A 24,908-nucleotide genomic window follows, 5' to 3' on the forward strand; every position below is an offset into this window, starting at 1 on the left:
ATTTTGTTATACACACAGCGCCGCCAAGTGGAATCAAAAATTTGTTTTTATTTTAATTTTCACGTACTGCACGGTGCCCTTTTGACGAATCCGACTGAAAATTAGTCAGAAAAGACTCAAGACAATGATCTTACTCTCTGCCGAGTTTTGTGACGTTTTGGCAAAAGGCGTGGCAATTACGGTGCTGAAAATTCCGATTGTACTTTGTGGCAACAAAAGCTCCGGCAACATGACTCAGATGATCCTATCTTCTCGAAGTTGTACACATTTGAGGATACTTCAGCCCTGAAGACATCTACCAACTTATTTTTCATCGTAGTAGTAGCGCCACCAACTGGTAAAAGCTAATACAAGTTATTTTCTTGGATGTTTTTCTCCGTGCAACTCAACAAGGTCGCCCTCATATATGCTCGGAGGACTGTTTCGGCCATGAGGATGTCACAATACGAAATTCATCCTTTTTCGTGAAAAGTTGTGGGAGTGGCATTGCACTTTTTGGCAATAAAACAACGCTGATTATGAGGTTCTAAATATGAACGACAACTCGTGAAACTTGAGACACACATCAGGCAGAGCAAATTCATCAATATTTTATACGTTAGTTGTGCAGCTTTTTTGAAATGGCTCGCCATGGCCCTCGAGAAATGTTCAAAAAAGCAGCCCTGGTTGAGTGTTTCACCTCGCTTTTTGTAAATTTTATGGAGTACAGTGAACCCTCAGTTATCGCGGTTAATGGGGACCGAGACCACCCGCGGAAACTGAAAATCCGCGAAGTAGCGGCGCACCTTGAAAAATGCTTAAAAGAAAATACAATATATATAATAAATATATATATATATATATATATATATATGTATATATATATATGTATATATATATATGTATATATATATATGTATATATATATGTATATATATATGTATATATATATATGTATATATATATATGTATATATATATATACGGGGAGAGAGAGAGAGAGAGGGAGTGAAATTCATGTTATAACAAAAAAAACAAATTATTATTAAAACGTATTATTTTTTTATTCCCCAGCCATTCTTTTTGTATTTATTTAATTACTCCGACTTTTACCTGCTGGTACGCCGTCCGGTGTTCCCTGTGAAATGAAAGGTGGCATTCTTTATTTATTTATTTATTTATTCATTTATTCATTCATAACTGACAGCTTCGCGCTCCGTTCGTGCCCGGGCGGAAGAGGTGTTCCAATTCGGCTTAACTGTGACACACGCCCGCCCTCCTCCCCCGGAGCTTCCATTCGGTTAAACTTAGGGGCCGCTTGGCACCGCCCGTGCCCGGGGAAGGTGCTCCTCTTCGGCTTACTGTGACGCGAGCATGCCCGCCTCCTCCGGAGCTTCCATTCGGTTAAACTTAGGGGCCGCTTGGAACCGCCCGTGCCCGGCGAAGGTGCTCCTCTTCGGCTTACTGTGACGCGAGCATGCCCTCCTCCTCCGGAGCTTCCATTTGGTTAAACTTAGGGGCCGCTTGGAACCGCCCGTGCCCGGGGAAGGTGCTCCTCTTCGGCTTACTGTGACGCGAGCATGCCCTCCTCCTCCAGAGCTTCCATTCGGTTAAACTTAGGGGCCGCTTGGCACCGCCCGTGCCCGGGGATGGTGCTCCTCTACGGCTTAACTGCCACGCACGCCGGCCGGAGCCCTGGTACGGTCCGAACCGCGCGAAACGTCGCCACCGATCGTGTCCGGGGGAACGTGCTCTTCTTCGTCCACTCTCCTCTTCGCCCACGCTCTTCTTCGGCGCACGCCGGCCGTCTAACCGCTCCAGCGCCCGTCGTGCCGCTCGGCGAAACTACAATGCCCCCGAATATTTTTTATACCCGCGAAGCACTGAACCCGCGAAAGGTGAACCGCGAAGTAGCGAGGGTTCACTGTATGTATAAGACCAAGACCTACAAAAAAGTCTCTTGGAGCAATAAGCTAGGTTTTACAGGAAGTCGGCCATTTTGAATTTACTTAAAAGGGGGCGGGTCACCACAATGGACTTTGTGTAGAAATTATTATTGGGGCCCGAGCAGCGACCGCGGCGAGGTCCCTATTGTTTATGTAGAAATTATTATTAGGGCCCGAGCAGCGACCGCTACGAGGTCCCCATTGTTTTTGTGGAAATTATTATTATTATTATTATTATTAGGGCCCGAGCAGTGACCGCTGCGAGGTCCCTATCGTTTTTCTAGAAATTGTTATTAGGGCCCGAGCTGCGACGGCTGCGAGGTCCCTATTGTTTTTGTAGAAAATATTATTACTTTTATTATTATTATTATTAGGGCCTGAGCAGCGACCGCTGCGAAGTCGCTATTGTTTTTGTTGAAATTATTATTATTATTATTTTTCCGATTGTTCGATCGCATTTTTGACCCCCGAAACATGCACAAAAACTCACCAAACTTGGCAGTCTCATCGGGCATGGTGAAAAATTTGATATTTTAACGTCTAATATGAACAGGAAGTGAGTTATGAATTTTTGAAAGTCCGACTTTTGCCCTTTTTTGCATGTTTACAGGGGTCATTCTTTTGCACCCTGATCCTAAAGGCTTCATCTGATTGCCTTAAAATTCTGTCTGTAGCATCTTAAGACCTGGGACAAACACTGGGGCTAAAATCTTTTGTTTCCGAAATACTATATGACGGGGGCGGGGCTTCAAAGTTTTCACTTAAGATTTCCTTCGCCGCAATGGACAAAATGCTTAATAACTCTCATGCACATGCTGCTAAAAATCCAAAACTTCACATGTACATAAAGAGTCGGTACCTGAAGACATCTATATGTTTATATTCTGTTATACACCTTGCGCCAATCAATATCATTTTTTACATTTTGACGTACTGCACGGTGCCCTTTTAACGAATCCGATTGAAAATTGGCTAGAAAAGACTCAAGACATTGATCTTACGCTATCCCTATTTTTGTGACTTTCCTTCGAAGGGCGTGGCTATTGCGGTGCCGCAGAGTCTGATTATTCTCCGTGGCAACAAAAGTTCCTGCAAAATGATTCAGATGATCCATCTTCTCGAAATTTTTCACATTTGAGGATATTCAGGCCCTGAAGACGGCTGCCAACTTATTTTTGATCGCAGTGGTAGCGCCACCAACTGGTTAAAACAAATACAAATTATTTTCGTTGATGTTTTTCTCCGGGCAGGTTCACAAAATCTACCTTATATTTGCTCGGATGAGTGTTTAGGCCTTGAGGATGTCACAATACGAAAGTCTTTCGCCTTCTTCAGAGTGTCACATGATGGTGTCTTGTGGCCCGTCTTTATCAGCTGATGTTCCATGAGGGCGTGACTTACCTGTCACAAGAATGAAGGCAAGTCACGCCCCCCGCTGTCCGTTAACTCCGCCAAGATGCTGGTCCAGGTGGTAGAGAGGATGAAGGCAACCTTGTCTCTGTTCATGGTTTTTATGCCTCGCTTGCAGATCTCAATGGCCTCTCTGATCCAGCGCTGTTGTTTGTTCTCTTCTGTGCGGATGACCCTGCCCTTCTCCCGGTCCATGATGTGGTTTTCCCTTTTGCAGTGGTCAGTGATTGCTGATTTGTAATGTTCATGTTGTGCTTGTTCTTTTACTGCTCTGATTTTTCATTTTTTTGACAGGTAAGTCACACCCTCATGGAACATCAGCTGATAAAGACGGGTCTCAAGACACCATCATGCGACACTCTGAAGAAGGCGAAAGACTCGCCGAAACATGTCAGGTAAAAAATTTACCGAAAACATAATTGTCTGCTTTTAATGAATCTGTCAAATATCAATAATAAGAAGACAAAATGAACCTAATACAAATAAATGAATGCTTAATAACTCCCCTGCACATGCTCCTAAAAATCCAAACCTTCACCTGTAAATAAAATGTCCCGACCTGAAGACATCTTAATGTTATTATTTTGTTATACACACAGCGCCGCCAAGTGGAATCAAAAATTTGTTTTTATTTTAATTTTCACGTACTGCAACGTGCCCTTTTGACGAATCCGACTGAAAATTAGTCAGAAAAGACTCAAGACAATGATCTTACTCTCTGCCGAGTTTTGTGACGTTTTGGCAAAAGGCGTGGCTATTACGGTGCTGAAAAGTCCGATTGTACTTTGTGGCAACAAAAGCTCCGGCAACATGACTCAGATGATCCTATCTTCTCGAAGTTGTACACATTTGAGGATACTTCAGCCCTGAAGACATCTACCAACTTATTTTTCATCGTAGTAGTAGCGCCACCAACTGGTAAAAGCTAATACAAGTTATTTTCTTGGATGTTTTTCTCCGTGCAACTCAACAAGGTCGCCCTCATATATGCTCGGAGGACTGTTTCGGCCATGAGGATGTCACAATACGAAATTCATCCTTTTTCGTGAAAAGTTGTGGGAGTGGCATTGCACTGTTTGGCAATAAAACAACGCTGATTATGAGGTTCTAAATATGAACGACAACTCGTGAAACTTGACACACACATCAGGCAGAGCAAATTTATAAATATTTTATACGTTAGTTGTGCAGCTTTTTTGAAATGGCTCGCCATGGCCCTCGAGAAATGTTCAAAAAAGCAGCCCTGGTTGAGTGTTTCACCTCGCTTTTTGTAAATTTTATGGAGTACAGTGAACCCTCGGTTATCGCGGTTAATGGGGACCGAGACCACCCGCGGAAACTGAAAATCCGCGGAGTAGCGGCGCACCTTCAAAAATGCTTAAAAGAAAATACAATATATATAATAAATATATATATATATATATATATATATATATATATATATATATATATATATATATATATATATATATATACGGGGGGGGAGAGAGAGAGAGAGAGAGAGAGAGAGAGAGTGAAATTCATGTTATAACAAAAAAACCAAATTATTATTAAAACGTATTATTTTTTTATTCCCCAGCCATTCTTTTTGTATTTATTTAATTACTCCGACTTTTACCTGCTGGTACGCCGTCCGGTGTGCCCTGTGAAATGAAAGGTGGCATTCTTTATTTATTTATTCTTCTATACATTCATAACTGACAGCTTCGCGCTCCGCTCGTGCCCGGGCGGAAGAGGTGCTCCAATTCGGCTTAACTGTGACACACACCCGCCCTCCTCCCCCGGAGCTTCCATTCGGTTAAACTTAGGGGCCGCTTGGCACCGCCCGTGCCCGGGGAAGGTGCTCCTCTTCGGCTTACTGTGACGCGAGCATGCCCTCCTCCTCCGGAGCTTCCATTCGGTTAAACTTAGGGGCCGCTTGGAACCGCCCGTGCCCGGGGAAGGTGCTCCTCTTCGGCTTACTGTGACGCGAGCATGCCCTCCTCCTCCGGAGCTTCCATTCGGTTAAACTTAGGGGCCGCTTGGCACCGCCCGTGCCCTGGGAAGGTTCTCCTCTACGGCTTAACTGCCACGCACGCCGGCCGGAGCTCTGGTACTGTCCGAACCGCGCGAAACGTCGCCACCGATCGTGTCCGGGGGAACGTGCTCTTCTTCGTCCACTCTCCTCTTCGCCCACGCTCTTCTTCGGCGCACACCGGCCGTCTAACCGCTCCAGCGCCCCGTCGTGCCGCTCGGCGAAACTATAATGCCCCCGAATATTTTTTAGACCTGCGAAGCACTGAACCCGCGAAAGGTGAACCGCCAAGTAGCGAGGGTTCACTGTATGTATAAGACCAAGACCTACAAAAAAGTCTCTTGGAGCAATGAGCTAGGTTTTACAGGAAGTCGGCCATTTTGAATTTACTTAAAAGGGGGCGGGTCACCACAATGGACTTTGTGTAGAAATTATTATTGGGGCCCGAGCAGCGACCGCGGCGATGTCCCTATTGTTTTTGTAGAAATTATTATTAGGGCCCGAGCAGCGACCGCTACGAGGTCCCCATTGTTTTTGTGGAAATTATTATTATTATTATTATTAGGGCCCGAGCAGTGACCGCTGCGAGGTCCCTATTGTTTTTCTAGAAATTGTTATTAGGGCCCGAGCTGCGACGGCTGCGAGGTCCCTATTGTTTTTGTAGAAAATATTATTACTTTTATTATTATTATTATTATTATTATTATTAGGGCCTGAGCAGCGACCACTGCGAAGTCCCTGTTGTTTTTGTAGAAATTATTATTATTATTATTTTTCCGATTGTTCGATTGCATTTTTGACCCCCGAAACATGCACAAAAACTCACCAAACTTGGCAGTCTCATCGGGCATGGCGAGAAATTTGATATTTTAAACGTCTAATATGAACAGGAAGTGAGTTATGAATTTTTGAAAGTCCGACTTTTGCCCTTTTTTGCATGTTTACAGGGGTCATTCTTTTGCACCCTGATCCTAAAGGCTTCATCTGATTGCCTTAAAATTCTGTCTGTAGCATCTTAAGACCTGGTACAAACACTGGGGCTAAAATTTTTTGTTTCCAAAATACTATATGACGGGGGCGGGTCTTCGAAGTTTTCACTTAAGATTTCCTTCGCCGCAATGGACAAAATGCTTAATAACTCTCTTGCACATGCTGCTAAAAATCCAAAACTTCACATGTACATAAAGAGTCGGTACCTGAAGACATCTATATGTTTATATTCTGTTATACACCTTGCGCCAATCAATATAATTTTTTACATTTTGACGTCCTGCACGGTGCCCTTTTAACGAATCCGATTGAAAATTGGCTAGAAAAGACTCAAGACATTGATCTTACTCTATCCCTATTTTTGTGACTTTCCTTCGAAGGGCGTGGCTATTACGGTGCCGCAGAGTCTGATTATTCTCCGTGGCAACAAAAGTTCCTGCAAAATGATTCAGATGATCCATCTTCTCGAAATTTTTCACATTTGAGGATATTCAGGCCCTGAAGACGGCTGCCAACTTATTTTTGATCGCAGTGGTAGCGCCACCAACTGGTTAAAACAAATACAAATTATTTTCGTTGATGTTTTTCTCCGGGCAGGTTCACAAAATCTACCTTAAATTTGCTCGGATGAGTGTTTAAGCCTTGAGGATGTCACAATACGAAAGTCTTTCGTCTTCTTCAGAGTGTCACATGATGGTGTCTTGTGGCCCGTCTTTATCAGCTGATGTTCCATGAGGGCGTGACTTACCATTCACAAGAATGAAGGCAAGTCACGCCCCCCGCTGTCCGTTCACTCCGCCAAGATGCTGCTCCAGGTGGTAGAGAGGATGAAGGCTCCCTTGTCTCTGTTCATGGTTTTTATGCCTCGCTTGCAGATCTCAATGGCCTCTCTGATCCAGCGCTGTTGTTTGTTCTCTTCGGTGCGGATGACCCTGCCCTTCTCCCGGTCCATGATGTGGTTTTCCCTTTTGCAGCGGTCAGTGATTGCTGATTTGTAATGTTCATGTTGTGCTTGTTCTTTTACTGCTCTGATTTTTCATTTTTTTGACAGGTAAGTCACACCCTCATGGAACATCAGCTGATAAAGACGGGTCTCAAGACACCATCATGCGACACTCTGAAGAAGGCGAAAGACTCGCCGAAACATGTCAGGTAAAAAATTAACCTAAAACATAATTGTCTGCTTTTAATGAATCAGTCAAATATCAATAATAAGAAGACAAAATGAACCTAATACAAATAAACGAATGCTTAATAACTCCCCTGCACATGCTCCTAAAAATCCAAACCTTCACCTGTAAATAAAACGTCCCGACCTGAAGACATCTTAATGTTATTATTTTGTTATACACACAGCGCCGCCAAGTGGAATCAAAAATTTGTTTTTATTTAAATTTTCACATTATGCACGGTGCCCTTTTGACGAATCCGACTGAAAATTAGTCAGAAAAGACTCAAGACAATGATCTTACTCTCTGCCGAATTTTGTGACGTTTTGGCAAAAGGCGTGGCTATTACGGTGCTGAAAAGTCAGATTGTACTCTGTGGCAATAAAAGCTCCGGCAACATGACTCAGATGATCCTATCTTCTCGAAGTTGTACACATTTGAGGATACTTCAGCCCTGAAGACATCTACCAACTTATTTTTTATCGTAGTAGTAGCGCCACCAACTGGTAAAAGCTAATACAAGTTATTTTCTTGGATGTTTTTCTCCGTGCAACTCAACAAGGTCGCCCTCATATATGCTCGGATGACTGTTTCGGCCATGAGGATGTCACAATACGAAATTCGTCCTTTTTCTTGTAAAGTTGTGGGAGTGGCATTGCACTGTTCGGCAATAAAACAACGCTGATTATGAGGTTCTAAATATGAACGACAACTCGTGAAACTTTACACACACATCAGGCCGAGCAAATTTATCAATATTTTATACGTTAGTTGTGCAGCTTTTTTGAAATGGCTCGCCATGGCCCTCGAGAAATGTTAAAAAAAGCAGCCCTGGTTGAGTGTTTCACCTCGCTTTTTGTAAATTTTATGGAGTACAGTGAATCCTCGGTTATCGCGGTTAATGGGGACAGAGACCACCCGCGAAAACTGAAAATCCGCGAAGTAGCGGCGCACCTTCAAAAATGCTTAAAAAAAATATACAATATATATAATAAATATATATATATATATATATATATATATATATATATATATATATACGGGGAGAGAGAGAGTGAAATTCATGTTATAACAAAAAAAACAAATTATTATTAAAACGTATTATTTTTTTATTCCCCAGCCATTCTTTTTGTATTTATTTAATTACTCCGACTTTTACCTGCTGGTACGCCGTCCGGTGTGCCCTGTGAAATGAAAGGTGGCATTCTTTATGTATTTATTTATTTATTCTTTTATACATTCATAACTGACAGCTTCGCGCTCCGCTCGTGCCCGGGCGGAAGAGGTGCTCCAATTCGGCTTAACTGTGACACACACCCGCCCTCCTCCCCCGGAGCTTCCATTCGGTTAAACTTAGGGGCCGCTTGGCACCGCCCGTGCCCGGGGAAGGTGCTCCTCTTCGGCTTACTGTGACGCGAGCATGCCCTCCTCCTCCGGAGCTTCCATTCGGTTAAACTTAGGGGCCGCTTGGAACCGCCCGTGCCCGGGGAAGGTGCTCCTCTTCGGCTTACTGTGACGCGAGCATGCCCTCCTCCTCCGGAGCTTCCATTCGGTTAAACTTAGGGGCCGCTTGGAACCGCCCGTGCCCGGGGAAGGTGCTCCTCTTCGGCTTACTGTGACGCGAGCATGCCCTCCTCCTCCGGAGCTTCCATTCGGTTAACCTTAGGGGCCGCTTGGCACCGCCCGTGCCCGGGGAAGGTGCTCCTCTACGGCTTAACTGCCACGCACGCCGGCCGGAGCTCTGGTACTGTCCGAACCGCGCGAAACGTCGCCACCCATCGTGTCCGGGGGAACGTGCTCTTCTTCGTCCACTCTCCTCTTCGCCCACGCTCTTCTTCGGCGCACGCCGGCCGTCTAACCGCTCCAGCACCCCGTCGTGCCGCTCGGCGAAACTACAATGCCCCCGAATATTTTTTAGACCCGCGAAACACTGAACCCGCGAAAGGTGAACCGCCAAGTAGCGAGGGTTCACTGTATGTATAAGACCAAGACCTACAAAAAAGTCTCTTGGAGCAATGAGCTAGGTTTTACAGGAAGCCGGCCATTTTGAATTTACTTAAAAGGGGGCGGGTGACCACAATGGACTTTGTGTAGAAATTATTATTGGGGCCCGAGCAGCGACCGCGGAGAGGTCCCTATTGTTTTTGTAGAAATTATTATTAGGGCCCGAGCAGCGACCGCTACGAGGTCCCCATTGTTTTTGTGGAAATTATTAATATTATTATTATTAGGGCCCGAGCAGTGACCGCTGCGAGGTCCCTATTGTTTTTCTAGAAATTGTTATTAGGGCCCGAGCTGCGACGGCTGCGAGGTCCCTCTTGTTTTTGTAGAAAATATTATTACTTTTATTATTATTATTATTATTAGGGCCTGAGCAGCGACCGCTGCGAAGTCCCTATTGTTTTTGTAGAAATTATTATTATTATTATTTTTCCGATTGTTCGATCGCATTTTTGACCCCCGAAACATGCACAAAAATTCACCAAACTTGGCAGTCTCATCGGGCATGGCGAAAAATTTGATATTTTAACGTCTAATATGAACAGGAAGTGAGTTATGAATTTTTGAAAGTCCGACTTTTGCCCTTTTTTGCATGTTTACAGGGGTCATTCTTTTGCACCCTGATCCTAAAGGCTTCATCTGATTGCCTTAAAATTCTGTCTGTAGCATCTTAAGACCTGGGACAAACACTGGGGCTAAAATTTTTTGTTTCCGAAATACTATATGAACGGGGGCGGGGCTTCGAAGTTTTCACTTAAGATTCCCTTCGCCGCAATGGACAAAATGCTTAATAACTCTCCTGCACATGCTGCTAAAAATCCAAAACTTCACATGTACATAAAGAGTCGGTACCTGAAGACATCTATATGTTTATATTCAGTTATACACCTTGCGCCAATCAATATCATTTTTTACATTTTGACGTACTGCACGGTGCCCTTTTAACGAATCCGATTGAAAATTGGCTAGAAAAGACTCAAGACATTGATCTTACTCTATCCCTATTTTTGTGACTTTCCTTCGAAGGGCGTGGCTATTACGGTGCCGCAGAGTCTGATTAATCTCCGTGGCAACAAAAGTTCCTGCAAAATGATTCAGATGATCCATCTTCTCGAAATTTTTCACATTTGAGGATATTCAGGCCCTGAAGACGGCTGCCAACTTATTTTTGATCGGATGAGTGTTTAGGCCTTGAGGATGTCACAATACGAAAGTCTTTCGCCTTCTTCAGAGTGTCACATGATGGTGTCTTGTGGCCCGTCTTTATCAGCTGATGTTCCATGAGGGCGTGACTTACCTGTCACAAGAATGAAGGCAAGTCACGCCCCCCGCTGTCCGTTCACTCCGCCAAGATGCTGCTCCAGGTGGTAGAGAGGATGAAGGCTCCCTTGTCTCTGTTCATGGTTTTTATGCCTCGCTTGCAGATCTCAATGGCCTCTCTGATCCAGCGCTGTTGTTTGTTCTCTTCGGTGCGGATGACCCTGCCCTTCTCCCGGTCCATGATGTGGTTTTCCCTTTTGCAGTGGTCAGTGATTGCTGATTTGTAATGTTCATGTTGTGCTTGTTCTTTTACTGCTCTGATTTTTCATTTTTTTGACAGGTAAGTCACACCCTCATGGAACATCAGCTGATAAAGACGGGTCTCAAGACACCATCATGCGACACTCTGAAGAAGGCGAAAGACTCGCTGAAACATGTCAGGTAAAAAATTAACCTAAAACATAATTGTCTGCTTTTAATGAATCAGTCAAATATCAATAATAAGAAGACAAAATGAACCTAATACAAATAAATGAATGCTTAATAACGCCCCTGCACATGCTCCTAAAAATCCAAACCTTCACCTGTAAATAAAACGTCCCGACCTGAAGACATCTTAATGTTATTATTTTGTTATACACACAGCGCCGCCAAGTGGAATCAAAAATTTGTTTTTATTTTAATTTTCACGTACTGCACGGTGCCCTTTTGACGAATCCGACTGAAAATTAGTCAGAAAAGACTCAAGACAATGATCTTACTCTCTGCCGAATTTTGTGACGTTTTGGCAAAAGGCGTGGCTATTACGGTGCTGAAAAATCCGATTGTACTTTGTGGCAACAAAAGCTCCGGCAACATGACTCAGATGATCCTATCTTCTCGAAGTTGTACACATTTGAGGATACTTCAGCCCTGAAGACATCTACCAACTTATTTTTCATCGTAGTAGTAGCGCCACCAACTGGTAAAAGCTAATACAAGTTATTTTCTTGGATGTTTTTCTCCGTGCAACTCAACAAGGTCGCCCTCATATATGCTCGGATGACTGTTTCGGCCATGAGGATGTCACAATACGAAATTCATCCTTTTTCGTGAAAAGTTGTGGGAGTGGCATTGCACTGTTCGGCAATAAAACAACGCTGATTATGAGGTTCTAAATATGAACGACAACTCGTGAAACTTTACACACACATCAGGCAGAGCAAATTTATCAATATTTTATACGTTAGTTGTGCAGCTATTTTGAAATGGCTCGCCATGGCCCTCGAGAAAAGTTAAAAAAAGAATAGAATAGAAATAGAAATCCCTTTATTGTCATTGTACTCAAGTGTGCAACGAGATTAGAGGGCTCCCCTCTCCAGTGCAATACAACAATAATACAGACAATATATAAATTAGATAAATAAATAAGACAGTGCAATGGAATTCAGTACTGAATAGGGCATATAGAAACACATCACAATGCTGTTTTGCAAGGTTAGGGTGGTCTCGTGTGTGTGTGAGAGTTCAGTATGGAGATGGCTCTCGGAAAGAAACTGTTTCTCAGTCTATTGGTCCTTGATTTGATGCATCTGTAGCGCCTGCCAGAGGGCAACAGGTCGAACAGGTGTGAGTTTGGGTGGGTATTGTCTTTGACGATGTTGAGAGCCCTTCTGAGGCACCGGGCGGTGTAGATGTCCGACAGCGAGGGGAGAGGGCAGCCAATAATCCTTTGCGCTGTTTTGACTGTCCTCTGGAGCCTCACTCTGTCCGCCTCAGTGCAGCCGCTGTACCAGGTGGAGACACAGTACGTCAGCAGGCTCTCGATGGACGAGTGGTAGAAGGCCAGCAGCAGCTTCCTGTCCAGGTTGAATTTCCTGAGGACTCTCAGGAAGTGCAGACGTTGGCGGACCTTCTTTACCACTGCTGTGGTGTTGTGACTCCAAGAAAGGTCATCGGAGATCTGTACTCCCAGGAACTTGAACGTGTGGACCCTCTCCACACACACGCCTTCGATGCAGAGGGGGGGCGGCAGCGTCTTGTTCCTCCTGAAGTCGACGACAATCTCCTTTGTTTTAGCAGAGTTAAGGTGCAGTCTGTTCTCCTTGCACCAAGTTGTCAGTCTCCCTACCTCCTCTCTGTAGGCTGTCTCGTCACCTTCCGAGATCAGACCGACCACTGTCGTGTCGTCAGCAAACTTGACGATGGTGTTGTTGCCGTGGGCCGGGCTGCAGTCGTAGGTGTAGAGGGCGTACAGGAGAGGGCTCAGCACGCATCCTTGGGGGGAACCGGTGCTCAGCATGAGGGTGGAGGACGTGTAGGGGCCGAGCAACACAGTCTGGGGTCTGTTGGTCAGAAAGTCCTTAATCCAGATGCGTGTGAGGGCAGGGAGGCCGAGAGTGTCCAGTTTGGCGACGAGGATGTCTGGGATGATCGTGTTGAATGCCGAGCTGTAGTCCACAAAGAGCATCCTTGCATAGCTCCGCTGTTGTTCCAGGTGGCCCAGCACAACATGCAGAGCAGCCCTGGTTGAGTGTTTCACCTCGCTTTTTGTAAATTTTATGGAGTACAGTGAACCCTCGGTTATCGCGGTTAATGGGGACCGAGACCACCCGCGAAAACTGAAAATCCGCGAAGTAGCGGCGCACCTTCAAAAATGCTTAAAAAAAATACAATATATATATATATATATATATATATATATATATACGGGGAGAGAGAGAGTGAAATTCATGTTATAACAAAAAAAACAAATTATTATTAAAACGTATTATTTTTTTATTCCCCAGCCATTCTTTTTGTATTTATTTAATTACTAAGACTTTTACCTGCTGGTACGCCGTCTGGTGTGCCCTGTGAAATGAAAGGTGCCATTCTTTATTTATTTATTTATTTATTCATTTATTCATTCATAACTGACAGCTTCGCGCTCCGCTCGTGCCCGGGCGGAAGAGGTGCTCCAATTCGGCTTAACTGTGACACACGCCCACCCTCCTCCCCCGGAGCTTCCATTCGGTTAAACTTAGGGGCCGCTTGGCACCGCCCGTGCCCGGGGAAGGTGCTCCTCTTCGGCTTACTGTGTCGCGAGCATGCCCTCCTCCTCCGGAGCTTCCATTCGGTTAAACTTAGGGGCCGCTTGGAACCGCCCGTGCCCGGGGAAGGTGCTCCTCTTCGGCTTACTGTGACGCGAGCATGCCCTCCTCCTCCGGAGCTTCCATTCGGTTAAACTTAGGGGCCGCTTGGCACCGCCCGTGCCCGGGGAAGGTGCTCCTCTACGGCTTAACTGCCACGCACGCCGGCCGGAGCTCTGGTACGGTCCGAACCGCGCGAAACGTCGCCACCGATCGTGTCCGGGGGAACGTGCTCTTCTTCGTCCACTCTCCTCTTCGCCCACGCTCTTCTTCGGCGCACGCCGGCCGTCTAACCGCTCCAGCGCCCCGTCGTGCCGCTCGGCGAAACTACAATGCCCCCGAATATTTTTTATACCCGCGAAGCACTGAACCCGCGAAAGGTGAACCGCGAAGTAGCGAGGGTTCACTGTATGTATAAGACCAAGACCTACAAAAAAGTCTCTTGGAGCAATGAGCTAGGTTTTACAGGAAGTCGGCCATTTTGAATTTATTAAAAGGGGGCGGGTCACCACAATGGACTTTGTGTAGAAATTATTATTGGGGCCCGAGCAGCGACCGCGGCGAGGTCCCTATTGTTTATGTAGAAATTATTATTAGGGCCCGAGCAGCGACCGCTACGAGGTCCCCATTGTTTTTGTGGAAATTATTATTATTATTATTATTAGGGCCCGAGCAGTGACCGCTGCGAGGTCCCTATTGTTTTTCTAGAAATTGTTATTAGGGCCCGAGCTGCGACGGCTGCGAGGTCCCTATTGTTTTTGTAGAAAATATTATTACTTTCAAATTTCCCCATTGTGGGACTAATAAAGGACATCTTATCTTATCTTCTCTTATTATTATTATTATTATTAGGGCCTGAGCAGCGACCGCTGCGAAGTCCCTATTGTTTTTGTAGAAATTATTATTATTATTATTTTTCCGATTGTTCGATTGCATTTTTGACCCCCGAAACATGCACAAAAATTCACCAAACTTGGCAGTCTCATCGGGCATGGCGAAAAATGTGATATTTTAATGTCTAATATGAATAGGAAGTGAGTTATGAATTTTTGAAAGTCCGACTTTTGCCCTTTTTTGCATGTTTACTGGGGTCATTCTTTTGCACCCTGATCCTAAAGGCTTCATCTGATTGCCTTAAAATTCTGTCTGTAGCATCTTAAGACCTGGGACAAACACTGGGGCTAAAATTTTTTGTTTCCGAAATACTATATGACGGGGGCGGGGCTTCGAAGTTTTCACTTAAGATTTCCTTCGCCGCAATGGACAAAATGCTTAATAACTCTCTTGCACATGCTGCTAAAAATCCAAAACTTCACATGTACATAAAGAGTCGGTACCTGAAAACATCTATATGTTTATATTCAGTTATACACCTTGCGCCAATCAATATCATTTTTTACATTTTGACGTACTGCACGGTGCCCTTTTAACGAATCCGATTGAAAATTGGCTAGAAAAGACTCAAGACATTGATCTTACTCTATCCCTATTTTTGTGACTTTCCTTCGAAGGGCGTGGCTATTACGGTGCCGCAGAGTCTGATTATTCTCCGTGGCAACAAAAGTTCCTGCAAAATGATTCAGATGATCCATCTTCTTGAAATTTTTCACATTTGAGGATATTCAGGCCCTGAAGACGGCTGCCAACTTATTTTTGATCGCAGTGGTAGCGCCACCAACTGGTTAAAACAAATACAAATTATTTTCGTTGATGTTTTTCTCCGGGCAGGTTCACAAAATCTACCTTAAATTTGCTCGGATGAGTGTTTAAGCCTTGAGGATGTCACAATACGAAAGTCTTTCGTCTTCTTCAGAGTGTCACATGATGGTGTCTTGTGGCCCGTCTTTATCAGCTGATGTTCCATGAGGGCGTGACTTACCATTCACAAGAATGAAGGCAAGTCACGCCCCCCGCTGTCCGTTCACTCCGCCAAGATGCTGCTCCAGGTGGTAGAGAGGATGAAGGCTCCCTTGTCTCTGTTCATGGTTTTTATGCCTCGCTTGCAGATCTCAATGGCCTCTCTGATCCAGCGCTGTTGTTTGTTCTCTTCGGTGCGGATGACCCTGCCCTTCTCCCGGTCCATGATGTGGTTTTCCCTTTTGCAGTGGTCAGTGATTGCTGATTTGTAATGTTCATGTTGTGCTTGTTCTTTTACTGCTCTGATTTTTCATTTTTTTGACAGGTAAGTCACACCCTCATGGAACATCAGCTGATAAAGACGGGTCTCAAGACACCATCATGCGACACTCTGAAGAAGGCGAAAGACTCGCCGAAACATGTCAGGTAAAAAATTAACCTAAAACATAATTGTCTGCTTTTAATGAATCAGTCAAATATCAATAATAAGAAGACAAAATGAACCTAATACAAATAAACGAATGCTTAATAACTCCCCTGCACATGCTCCTAAAAATCCAAACCTTCACCTGTAAATAAAACGTCCCGACCTGAAGACATCTTAATGTTATTATTTTGTTATACACACAGCGCCGCCAAGTGGAATCAAAAATTTGTTTTTATTTAAATTTTCACATTATGCACGGTGCCCTTTTAACGAATCCGACTGAAAATTAGTCAGAAAAGACTCAAGACAATGATCTTACTCTCTGCCGAATTTTGTGACGTTTTGGCAAAAGGCGTGGCTATTACGGTGCTGAAAAGTCAGATTGTACTCTGTGGCAATAAAAGCTCCGGCAACATGACTCAGATGATCCTATCTTCTCGAAGTTGTACACATTTGAGGATACTTCAGCCCTGAAGACATCTACCAACTTATTTTTTATCGTAGTAGTAGCGCCACCAACTGGTAAAAGCTAATACAAGTTATTTTCTTGGATGTTTTTCTCCGTGCAACTCAACAAGGTCGCCCTCATATATGCTCGGATGACTGTTTCGGCCATGAGGATGTCACAATACGAAATTCGTCCTTTTTCTTGTAAAGTTGTGGGAGTGGCATTGCACTGTTCGGCAATAAAACAACGCTGATTATGAGGTTCTAAATATGAACGACAACTCGTGAAACTTTACACACACATCAGGCCGAGCAAATTTATCAATATTTTATACGTTAGTTGTGCAGCTTTTTTTAAATGGCTCGCCATGGCCCTCGAGAAATGTTAAAAAAAGCAGCCCTGGTTGAGTGTTTCACCTCGCTTTTTGTAAATTTTATGGAGTACAGTGAATCCTCGGTTATCGCGGTTAATGGGGACAGAGACCACCCGCGAAAACTGAAAATCCGCGAAGTAGCGGCGCACCTTCAAAAATGCTTAAAAAAAATATACAATATATATAATAAATATATATATATATATATATATATATATATATATATATATACGGGGAGAGAGAGAGTGAAATTCATGTTATAACAAAAAAAACAAATTATTATTAAAACGTATTATTTTTTTATTCCCCAGCCATTCTTTTTGTATTTATTTAATTACTCCGACTTTTACCTGCTGGTACGCCGTCCGGTGTGCCCTGTGAAATGAAAGGTGGCATTCTTTATGTATTTATTTATTTATTCTTTTATACATTCATAACTGACAGCTTCGCGCTCCGCTCGTGCCCGGGCGGAAGAGGTGCTCCAATTCGGCTTAACTGTGACACACACCCGCCCTCCTCCCCCGGAGCTTCCATTCGGTTAAACTTAGGGGCCGCTTGGCACCGCCCGTGCCCGGGGAAGGTGCTCCTCTTCGGCTTACTGTGACGCGAGCATGCCCTCCTCCTCCGGAGCTTCCATTCGGTTAAACTTAGGGGCCGCTTGGAACCGCCCGTGCCCGGGGAAGGTGCTCCTCTTCGGCTTACTGTGACGCGAGCATGCCCTCCTCCTCCGGAGCTTCCATTCGGTTAAACTTAGGGGCCGCTTGGAACCGCCCGTGCCCGGGGAAGGTGCTCCTCTTCGGCTTACTGTGACGCGAGCATGCCCTCCTCCTCCGGAGCTTCCATTCGGTTAAACTTAGGGGCCGCTTGGCACCGCCCGTGCCCGGGGAAGGTGCTCCTCTACGGCTTAACTGCCACGCACGCCGGCCGGAGCTCTGGTACTGTCCGAACCGCGCGAAACGTCGCCACCCATCGTGTCCGGGGGAACGTGCTCTTCTTCGTCCACTCTCCTCTTCGCCCACGCTCTTCTTCGGCGCACGCCGGCCGTCTAACCGCTCCAGCACCCCGTCGTGCCGCTCGGCGAAACTACAATGCCCCCGAATATTTTTTAGACCCGCGAAACACTGAACCCGCGAAAGGTGAACCGCCAAGTAGCGAGGGTTCACTGTATGTATAAGACCAAGACCTACAAAAAAGTCTCTTGGAGCAATGAGCTAGGTTTTACAGGAAGTCGGCCATTTTGAATTTACTTAAAAGGGGGCGGGTCACCACAATGGACTTTGTGTAGAAATTATTATTGGGGCCCGAGCAGCGACCGCGGAGAGGTCCCTATTGTTTTTGTAGAAATTATTATTAGGGCCCGAGCAGCGACCGCTACGAGGTCCCCATTGTTTTTGTGGAAATTATTATTATTATTATTATTAGGGCCCGAGCAGTGACCGCTGCGAGGTCCCTATTGTTTTTCTAGAAATTGTTATTAGGGCCCGAGCTGCGACGGCTGCGAGGTCCCTATTGTTTTTGTAGAAAATATTATTACTTTTATTATTATTATTAGGGCCTGAGCAGCGACCGCTGCGAAGTCCCTATTGTTTTTGTAGGAATTATTATTATTATTATTTTTCCGATTGTTCGATCGCATTTTTGACCCCCGAAACATGCACAAAAATTCACCAAACTAGGCAGTCTCATCGGGCATGGCGAAAAATTTGATATTTTAACGTCTAATATGAACAGGAAGTGAGTTATGAATTTTTGAAAGTCCGACTTTTGCCCTTTTTTGCATGTTTACAGGGGTCATTCTTTTGCACCCTGATCCTAAAGGCTTCATCTGATTGCCTTAAAATTCTGTCTGTAGCATCTTAAGACCTGGGACAAACACTGGGGCTAAAATTTTTTGTTTCCGAAATACTATATGAACGGGGGCGGGGCTTCGAAGTTTTCACTTAAGATTTCCTTCGCCGCAATGGACAAAATGCTTAATAACTCTCCTGCACATGCTGCTAAAAATCCAAAACTTCACATGTACATAAAGAGTCGGTACCTGAAGACATCTATATGTTTATATTCAGTTATACACCTTGCGCCAATCAATATCATTTTTTACATTTTGACGTACTGCACGGTGCCCTTTTAACGAATCCGATTGAAAATTGGCTAGAAAAGACTCAAGACATTGATCTTACTCTATCCCTATTTTTGTGACTTTCCTTCGAAGGGCGTGGCTATTACGGTGCCGCAGAGTCTGATTATTCTCCGTGGCAACAAAAGTTCCTGCAAAATGATTCAGATGATCCATCTTCTCGAAATTTTTCACATTTGAGGATATTCAGGCCCTGAAGACGGCTGCCAACTTATTTTTGATCGGATGAGTGTTTAGGCCTTGAGGATGTCACAATACGAAAGTCTTTCGCCTTCTTCAGAGTGTCACATGATGGTGTCTTGTGGCCCGTCTTTATCAGCTGATGTTCCATGAGGGCGTGACTTACCTGTCACAAGAATGAAGGCAAGTCACGCCCCCCGCTGTCCGTTCACTCCGCCAAGATGCTGCTCCAGGTGGTAGAGAGGATGAAGGCTCCCTTGTCTCTGTTCATGGTTTTTATGCCTCGCTTGCAGATCTCAATGGCCTCTCTGATCCAGCGCTGTTGTTTGTTCTCTTCGGTGCGGATGACCCTGCCCTTCTCCCGGTCCATGATGTGGTTTTCCCTTTTGCAGTGGTCAGTGATTGCTGATTTGTAATGTTCATGTTGTGCTTGTTCTTTTACTGCTCTGATTTTTCATTTTTTTGACAGGTAAGTCACACCCTCATGGAACATCAGCTGATAAAGACGGGTCTCAAGACACCATCATGCGACACTCTGAAGAAGGCGAAAGACTCGCCGAAACATGTCAGGTAAAAAATTAACCTAAAACATAATTGTCTGCTTTTAATGAATCAGTCAAATATCAATAATAAGAAGACAAAATGAACCTAATACAAATAAATGAATGCTTAATAACGCCCCTGCACATGCTCCTAAAAATCCAAACCTTCACCTGTAAATAAAACGTCCCGACCTGAAGACATCTTAATGTTATTATTTTGTTATACACACAGCGCCGCCAAGTGGAATCAAAAATTTGTTTTTATTTTAATTTTCACATACTGCACGGTGCCCTTTTGACGAATCCGACTGAAAATTAGTCAGAAAAGACTCAAGACAATGATCTTACTCTCTGCCGAATTTTGTGACGTTTTGGCAAAAGGCGTGGCTATTACGGTGCTGAAAAATCCGATTGTACTTTGTGGCAACAAAAGCTCCGGCAACATGACTCAGATGATCCTATCTTCTCGAAGTTGTACACATTTGAGGATACCTCAGCCCTGAAGACATCTACCAACTTATTTTTCATCGTAGTAGTAGCGCCACCAACTGGTAAAAGCTAATACAAGTTATTTTCTTGGATGTTTTTCTCCGTGCAACTCAACAAGGTCGCCCTCATATATGCTCGGATGACTGTTTCGGCCATGAGGATGTCACAATACGAAATTCATCCTTTTTCGTGAAAAGTTGTGGCTTGGCCCCCCTCCCAAACTGTATGCTTCTTATGTTAAAAACAATGTGTTCCCTGCGTGCGTGCGTCCCCAACCCAAACTGTACTTATGTTATTCATATTTTAATATCTGAAGTATATAAAGCATCCAATGCAATGTTCTATTTAAATAAATAAAATTAAATTAAACGAGTGAAATAATATGAGTTGAAAAGAGCAGGCGTTGTTTTTACCTTTGAATAAGATGTTTATTCGGTGGATATAGGTCATCCATATTTAAATATCTGAAGTATATAAAGCATCCAATGAAATGAGCTATATCTAATTAAATAATGTAGATGTATAAAATTAAATTAAACGAGTGAAATAATACGAGTTGAGAAGAGCAGGCGTTGTTATTACCTTTGAATAATATGTTTATTCGGTTGATATTTGCCCTTTTTGCAAACATGTCTGGACATATTCCCAGCGACATAAGTTTAAACATGGTATTGTGCAGGCTTGGGGGGTTGTCCGGGCAAGACGCCGGCCATAGACACCCTCCAAGCCTGCAGCAGCCTCAAGGTGTTTCAAAAGATAGTGAGTGGCGACATCCTGTCGATCGGTGGGCAACTGTCGACATCCGGGGGACCACCCTCCTCCTTCTTACCTTTTTTGTAAAATCTGCCTAGTCATGTTTGCATGTCTGGACATGTATTTGTTGGCTACATTTGGACAGTCAAACGCCGTCATTTATCCCGCTACGGACGAGAAAAATGAAGGGTGATGTCTCCACCGCTCCCGCCCCTCGCACCCTCCTATTTCCCTGTACGTCACATCCTTCCTACTGCCGGCAGCCCCCATGTTTGTAGTCCTTTTTTGTAGTCCATACGCTGAGTAAAATAGCAACCAGCCTGGTTAAGAAATAGAATACAGCTAGGTTAAGAATATTGCACACAGCTAGGCAACCCCCATGTTTGTAGTTTATACAGGTAAGCATAGAAATATTAGATATTAGAATATTATATATTATTATAGATATATATATTATAGTATAAATATATATATATATATATATATATAGTTATATATATATATATATTTATATATATAATAAATAGCATGCTGCTAAGAAACAGCTTACAGCTAAGAAATAGTATGTAGCTAGGTTAAGAAACAATATACATTTAGGTTAAGAAAATAGCATACAGCTAAGAAACAACATGCGTTTAGGTTAAGAAATAGCAGCTAAGCTAAGATATCATTAAGGTCGTTTTACCAATTATTTTACCTTTCAAGGAGGAGCATCATCTTGTCTGTAGACATCCCCAAGTCATCTTTGCAACAAGCTTTGACATGTTTTCACGTATTTCTTATCTATAGTTGGACAGACAGACGACCACCAAGTTGCGGTCGTGTGTAAGCATAAACAACACCGCCCGCCCCCCAGAATCACGCTTCTGTCAAAAATAAGCACATCCCCTACTATCATATCCCGACCCCAGTCTCAATACAGCCAAATCCCAAGTCACGCTCTGCACAGACAAACCAATTTTTCCGGCTGAAGAGCCAGACCTACTCTAAAAATGAAGACGCTCAGAACAAGACGCCGCATGGTCATGGACATCACACCGAGAAGGGTGACAACCATCGTTGCACCTGATCAGGTTTCTAATAACATTGCAGAGCACTCGTCAGGTAAACGATGCAACTAATCCTTAACTATATTCCTATAATCAATAGCTATATATTTAATCAAAGTATCTTTGTACTGCAGATAGCGGTGTGGATGAACCTACATGCGACCATGACATGACTATGGTTGAAAACGTTGTTGGTGTAGAAACCCTGACAACTGCAAACATGGAACAGGTTGACGCCTGTACAAATGTAGACCAGGATGGAACCCCTACAAAAACAGACGAGGACCAGGCAGGACCATCATACTCTTTATGGGTGGGCGGTACGGGAATCTTACCAACCTCTGTTGTAGCCTCGTACAACACTGGCGAGCCATCATATTCAGGGTGGAGCCGTCCCGTTTCAACAACGCCGCCGTCGACACCTCCGATGACCCCCACCTCGTCGGCAGAATCTTCACAAAACGAGAAGGCACAACAGCCCAGTTGGTCCGACCAGGCTGAATCTCCACAAATCAAGGAGGTACGAGTACCTAGTTGGTCCGAACAAGAGTTCTCAAACCGTTCGCTTGAGCCCTCTAAGGTTCAGACCGTCAACGACCCTGACCCCGGACCTGCACCTATTTCCAAGGATGATGTACAACATATGTCATGGGTTGATCCTCCTAAGGGATGGGTTGATATGGATGTCGTAATAGTTGTTAAAGCGGCGATTCTTTACATGGTCAGACGTTTTTTGATAAAGTATCACAAAAAAAGGGGTTGTTTGCATAGCTATAAATACTTAGGGCATAATTATTATCTAAGACTGCACTATGAACGCATCATGCCGATCCTTTGCGGTAAAAGGTTTTTACCCTGTATTCACTACTTGTTGGATTTGTGTTCTGTAAAAACGGATAAAGAAACAGTCAAGCGAGTTGCAGAGATCTTAATGGTGGACTTAGCACTCGTAAAGGACTTACCGGACCGCCTTAAAGTGGATGAGAGCGTATGTTGTATGATATATCGTGATCAACTTGATATTTTCGAAGAATATCTTATAGAAAATATTAACTTTGACTAAAAATGGGTAATGTGTTGAGAAAATTATCGCTTTTTGGCTATAGAAGCTACTTTGAGTCGCTCGGGTTCGATCGACACGTTTCAAAATATTTTGGAAAATTGGGAAAATGAGATAAGTGACTTAGCATACTCACGTTGTTTAACGATGTGATAAGATACCGTCTCCGTCATCAACAACCTGTGGATCTCGCGCACGAATTGAAGATGTTTGAAGACCTGTTAGAATCAAAAGTTAATCCATCTGTTTTAACCCTGACCTACAGACTTTTTACGTCTTAGAGAATCCTTATCATGTGTAACCAGACTTAACCTTGTCATATTTTTGTATTTCATTCAATTAAAAATGGATGTTTTTAAAAATATGCTTTTGCGTCTGTGTGTTTAGACAAATAACAATGTGACGTTTGTCACTCAATCATAAACCGTCATGAGCGTTAAGCGTTGGTTGAAAAAATTGTACTACGATCCCATTCAACCAGCCAGTTTTGGAGGTGCAGATCGCCTTCATTTAGCTGCGAGGGAGAAAATGAGTCAAAAAGTGACGCGTCATAAAGTCAAGGATTTTTTTATCATCGCAAGATGCATACACCTACGAAAATAGGAGCACAGAAAGGTTTAAAGGGAAGTCTCTGCTTTGAAGCTTGCCCCACAGAGTAATAAAATTGCACTTGGTAACAAATAAATTACCGCAAAAGTCGGCCAGCCAGGATGAAATAGTGAAAGACAGAGAGTTTCCAGAGTTAACAAGTATCATTAAGCGTTCACTGTATCGCGTACCATCGCTATTTAGAATTTATTGTCATTGTGCCCGCAGGTGGTCAAAAGTAAAGACGGCTGCCGCCAGCACAAACGACCCTAAAACCTTAAAATAATATTGAAGAGAGATAGAAAAAGAAATCTGCCAATATGCAAATCCACTGGTGCCGGACTACGAGTCCATCATAAAACAGAAGCATTATTCGGTAAATAAATTAAGGTTGAATGATTTAGAATAATAACATAAATTAAGCTGCTTTATATTTTGATGTAAAATCATAAGAGCTCCTTTCAGAGCGCATTCTCGCATTTAGTAAGAAGGATTGTGTACATTATTTAAGAAATGAGACATTAAGTGATAAAGACTGCGTAAACATCATTTAAGAAATAATAAAAGCCTCGTTCTTCTGAACTGTCAGTAAAACACCGGCCTTAATAGCTCTCGGGTGGTGCTTTATGTTTAGTGGAAAATACCAAAATTTGTTTCATACCATTTATGCTTGCATACTCTTACGCTGATATATTGTGTTTTCAGTAAGTCGATGTCAGATATACAGAATGGAATGGTGTTTATCTACTTCTTTGAAAAGGTAAATATTTTACGAATCCGATAAGAAATGTAGCAATTTTTGTAATGTTAGCAAAGTCGAGTAAGTTTTGCTGCAGATATGACTTGACACCGATTTGACAGTCTTTTTCATCCTTAATTTACTTTTCTTTTTTTTTAAATCTGACTTGATGATTTATTATCCTGACAAAATTCTGACTAATAGCTACTGTTAACATCTTTGGCAGCGAGACTTCAGCAAACTATTAAAACAATAACAATAATATGCTTATTCTCTTCCTTTGTTTTTTGTTTCTTTTGTAGGAGACATGACTGTGATATATTAACAAAAAAGATGTCAGGAATTTGTTCATATTCATTTTTGTTTGTCTTGGCGTGTTTAATTCTTT

General features: G+C 43.5%; 1 protein-coding gene across 1 annotated transcript; it reads left to right on the plus strand.

Annotated features, from left to right (window-relative positions):
- The first annotated feature begins 21,722 nt into the window (after positions 1 to 21,722).
- On the plus strand, positions 21,723 to 23,506 carry LOC148314982 (uncharacterized). Its single transcript, XM_088287566.1, has 2 exons — positions 21,723 to 22,188; positions 22,268 to 23,506. The coding sequence occupies exons 1-2, from the start codon at positions 22,077 to 22,079 to the stop codon at positions 23,194 to 23,196; spliced, it is 1,041 nt and encodes a 346-aa protein (XP_088143692.1). The 5' UTR covers positions 21,723 to 22,076; the 3' UTR covers positions 23,197 to 23,506.
- Positions 23,507 to 24,908: the final 1,402 nt, after the last annotated feature.

This window comes from Idiotropiscis lumnitzeri, unplaced genomic scaffold (assembly GCF_059441095.1).
Source record: "Idiotropiscis lumnitzeri isolate Australia: NSW breed Sydney's pygmy pipehorse unplaced genomic scaffold, RoL_Ilum_1.0 HiC_scaffold_153, whole genome shotgun sequence".
Lineage (NCBI taxonomy): Eukaryota > Metazoa > Chordata > Actinopteri > Syngnathiformes > Syngnathidae > Idiotropiscis > Idiotropiscis lumnitzeri.

What these genes read in the sequence shown, in the direction of transcription:
- LOC148314982 (XM_088287566.1), top strand. Translation starts at nt 22,077, where the DNA reads ATGAAGACGCTCAGAACAAGACGCCGCATGGTCATGGACATCACACCG. An exon ending in CATTGCAGAGCACTCGTCAG is followed by an intron (nt 22,189 to 22,267) that starts GTAAACGATGCA and finishes TTTGTACTGCAG; the next exon opens with ATAGCGGTGTGGATGAACCT.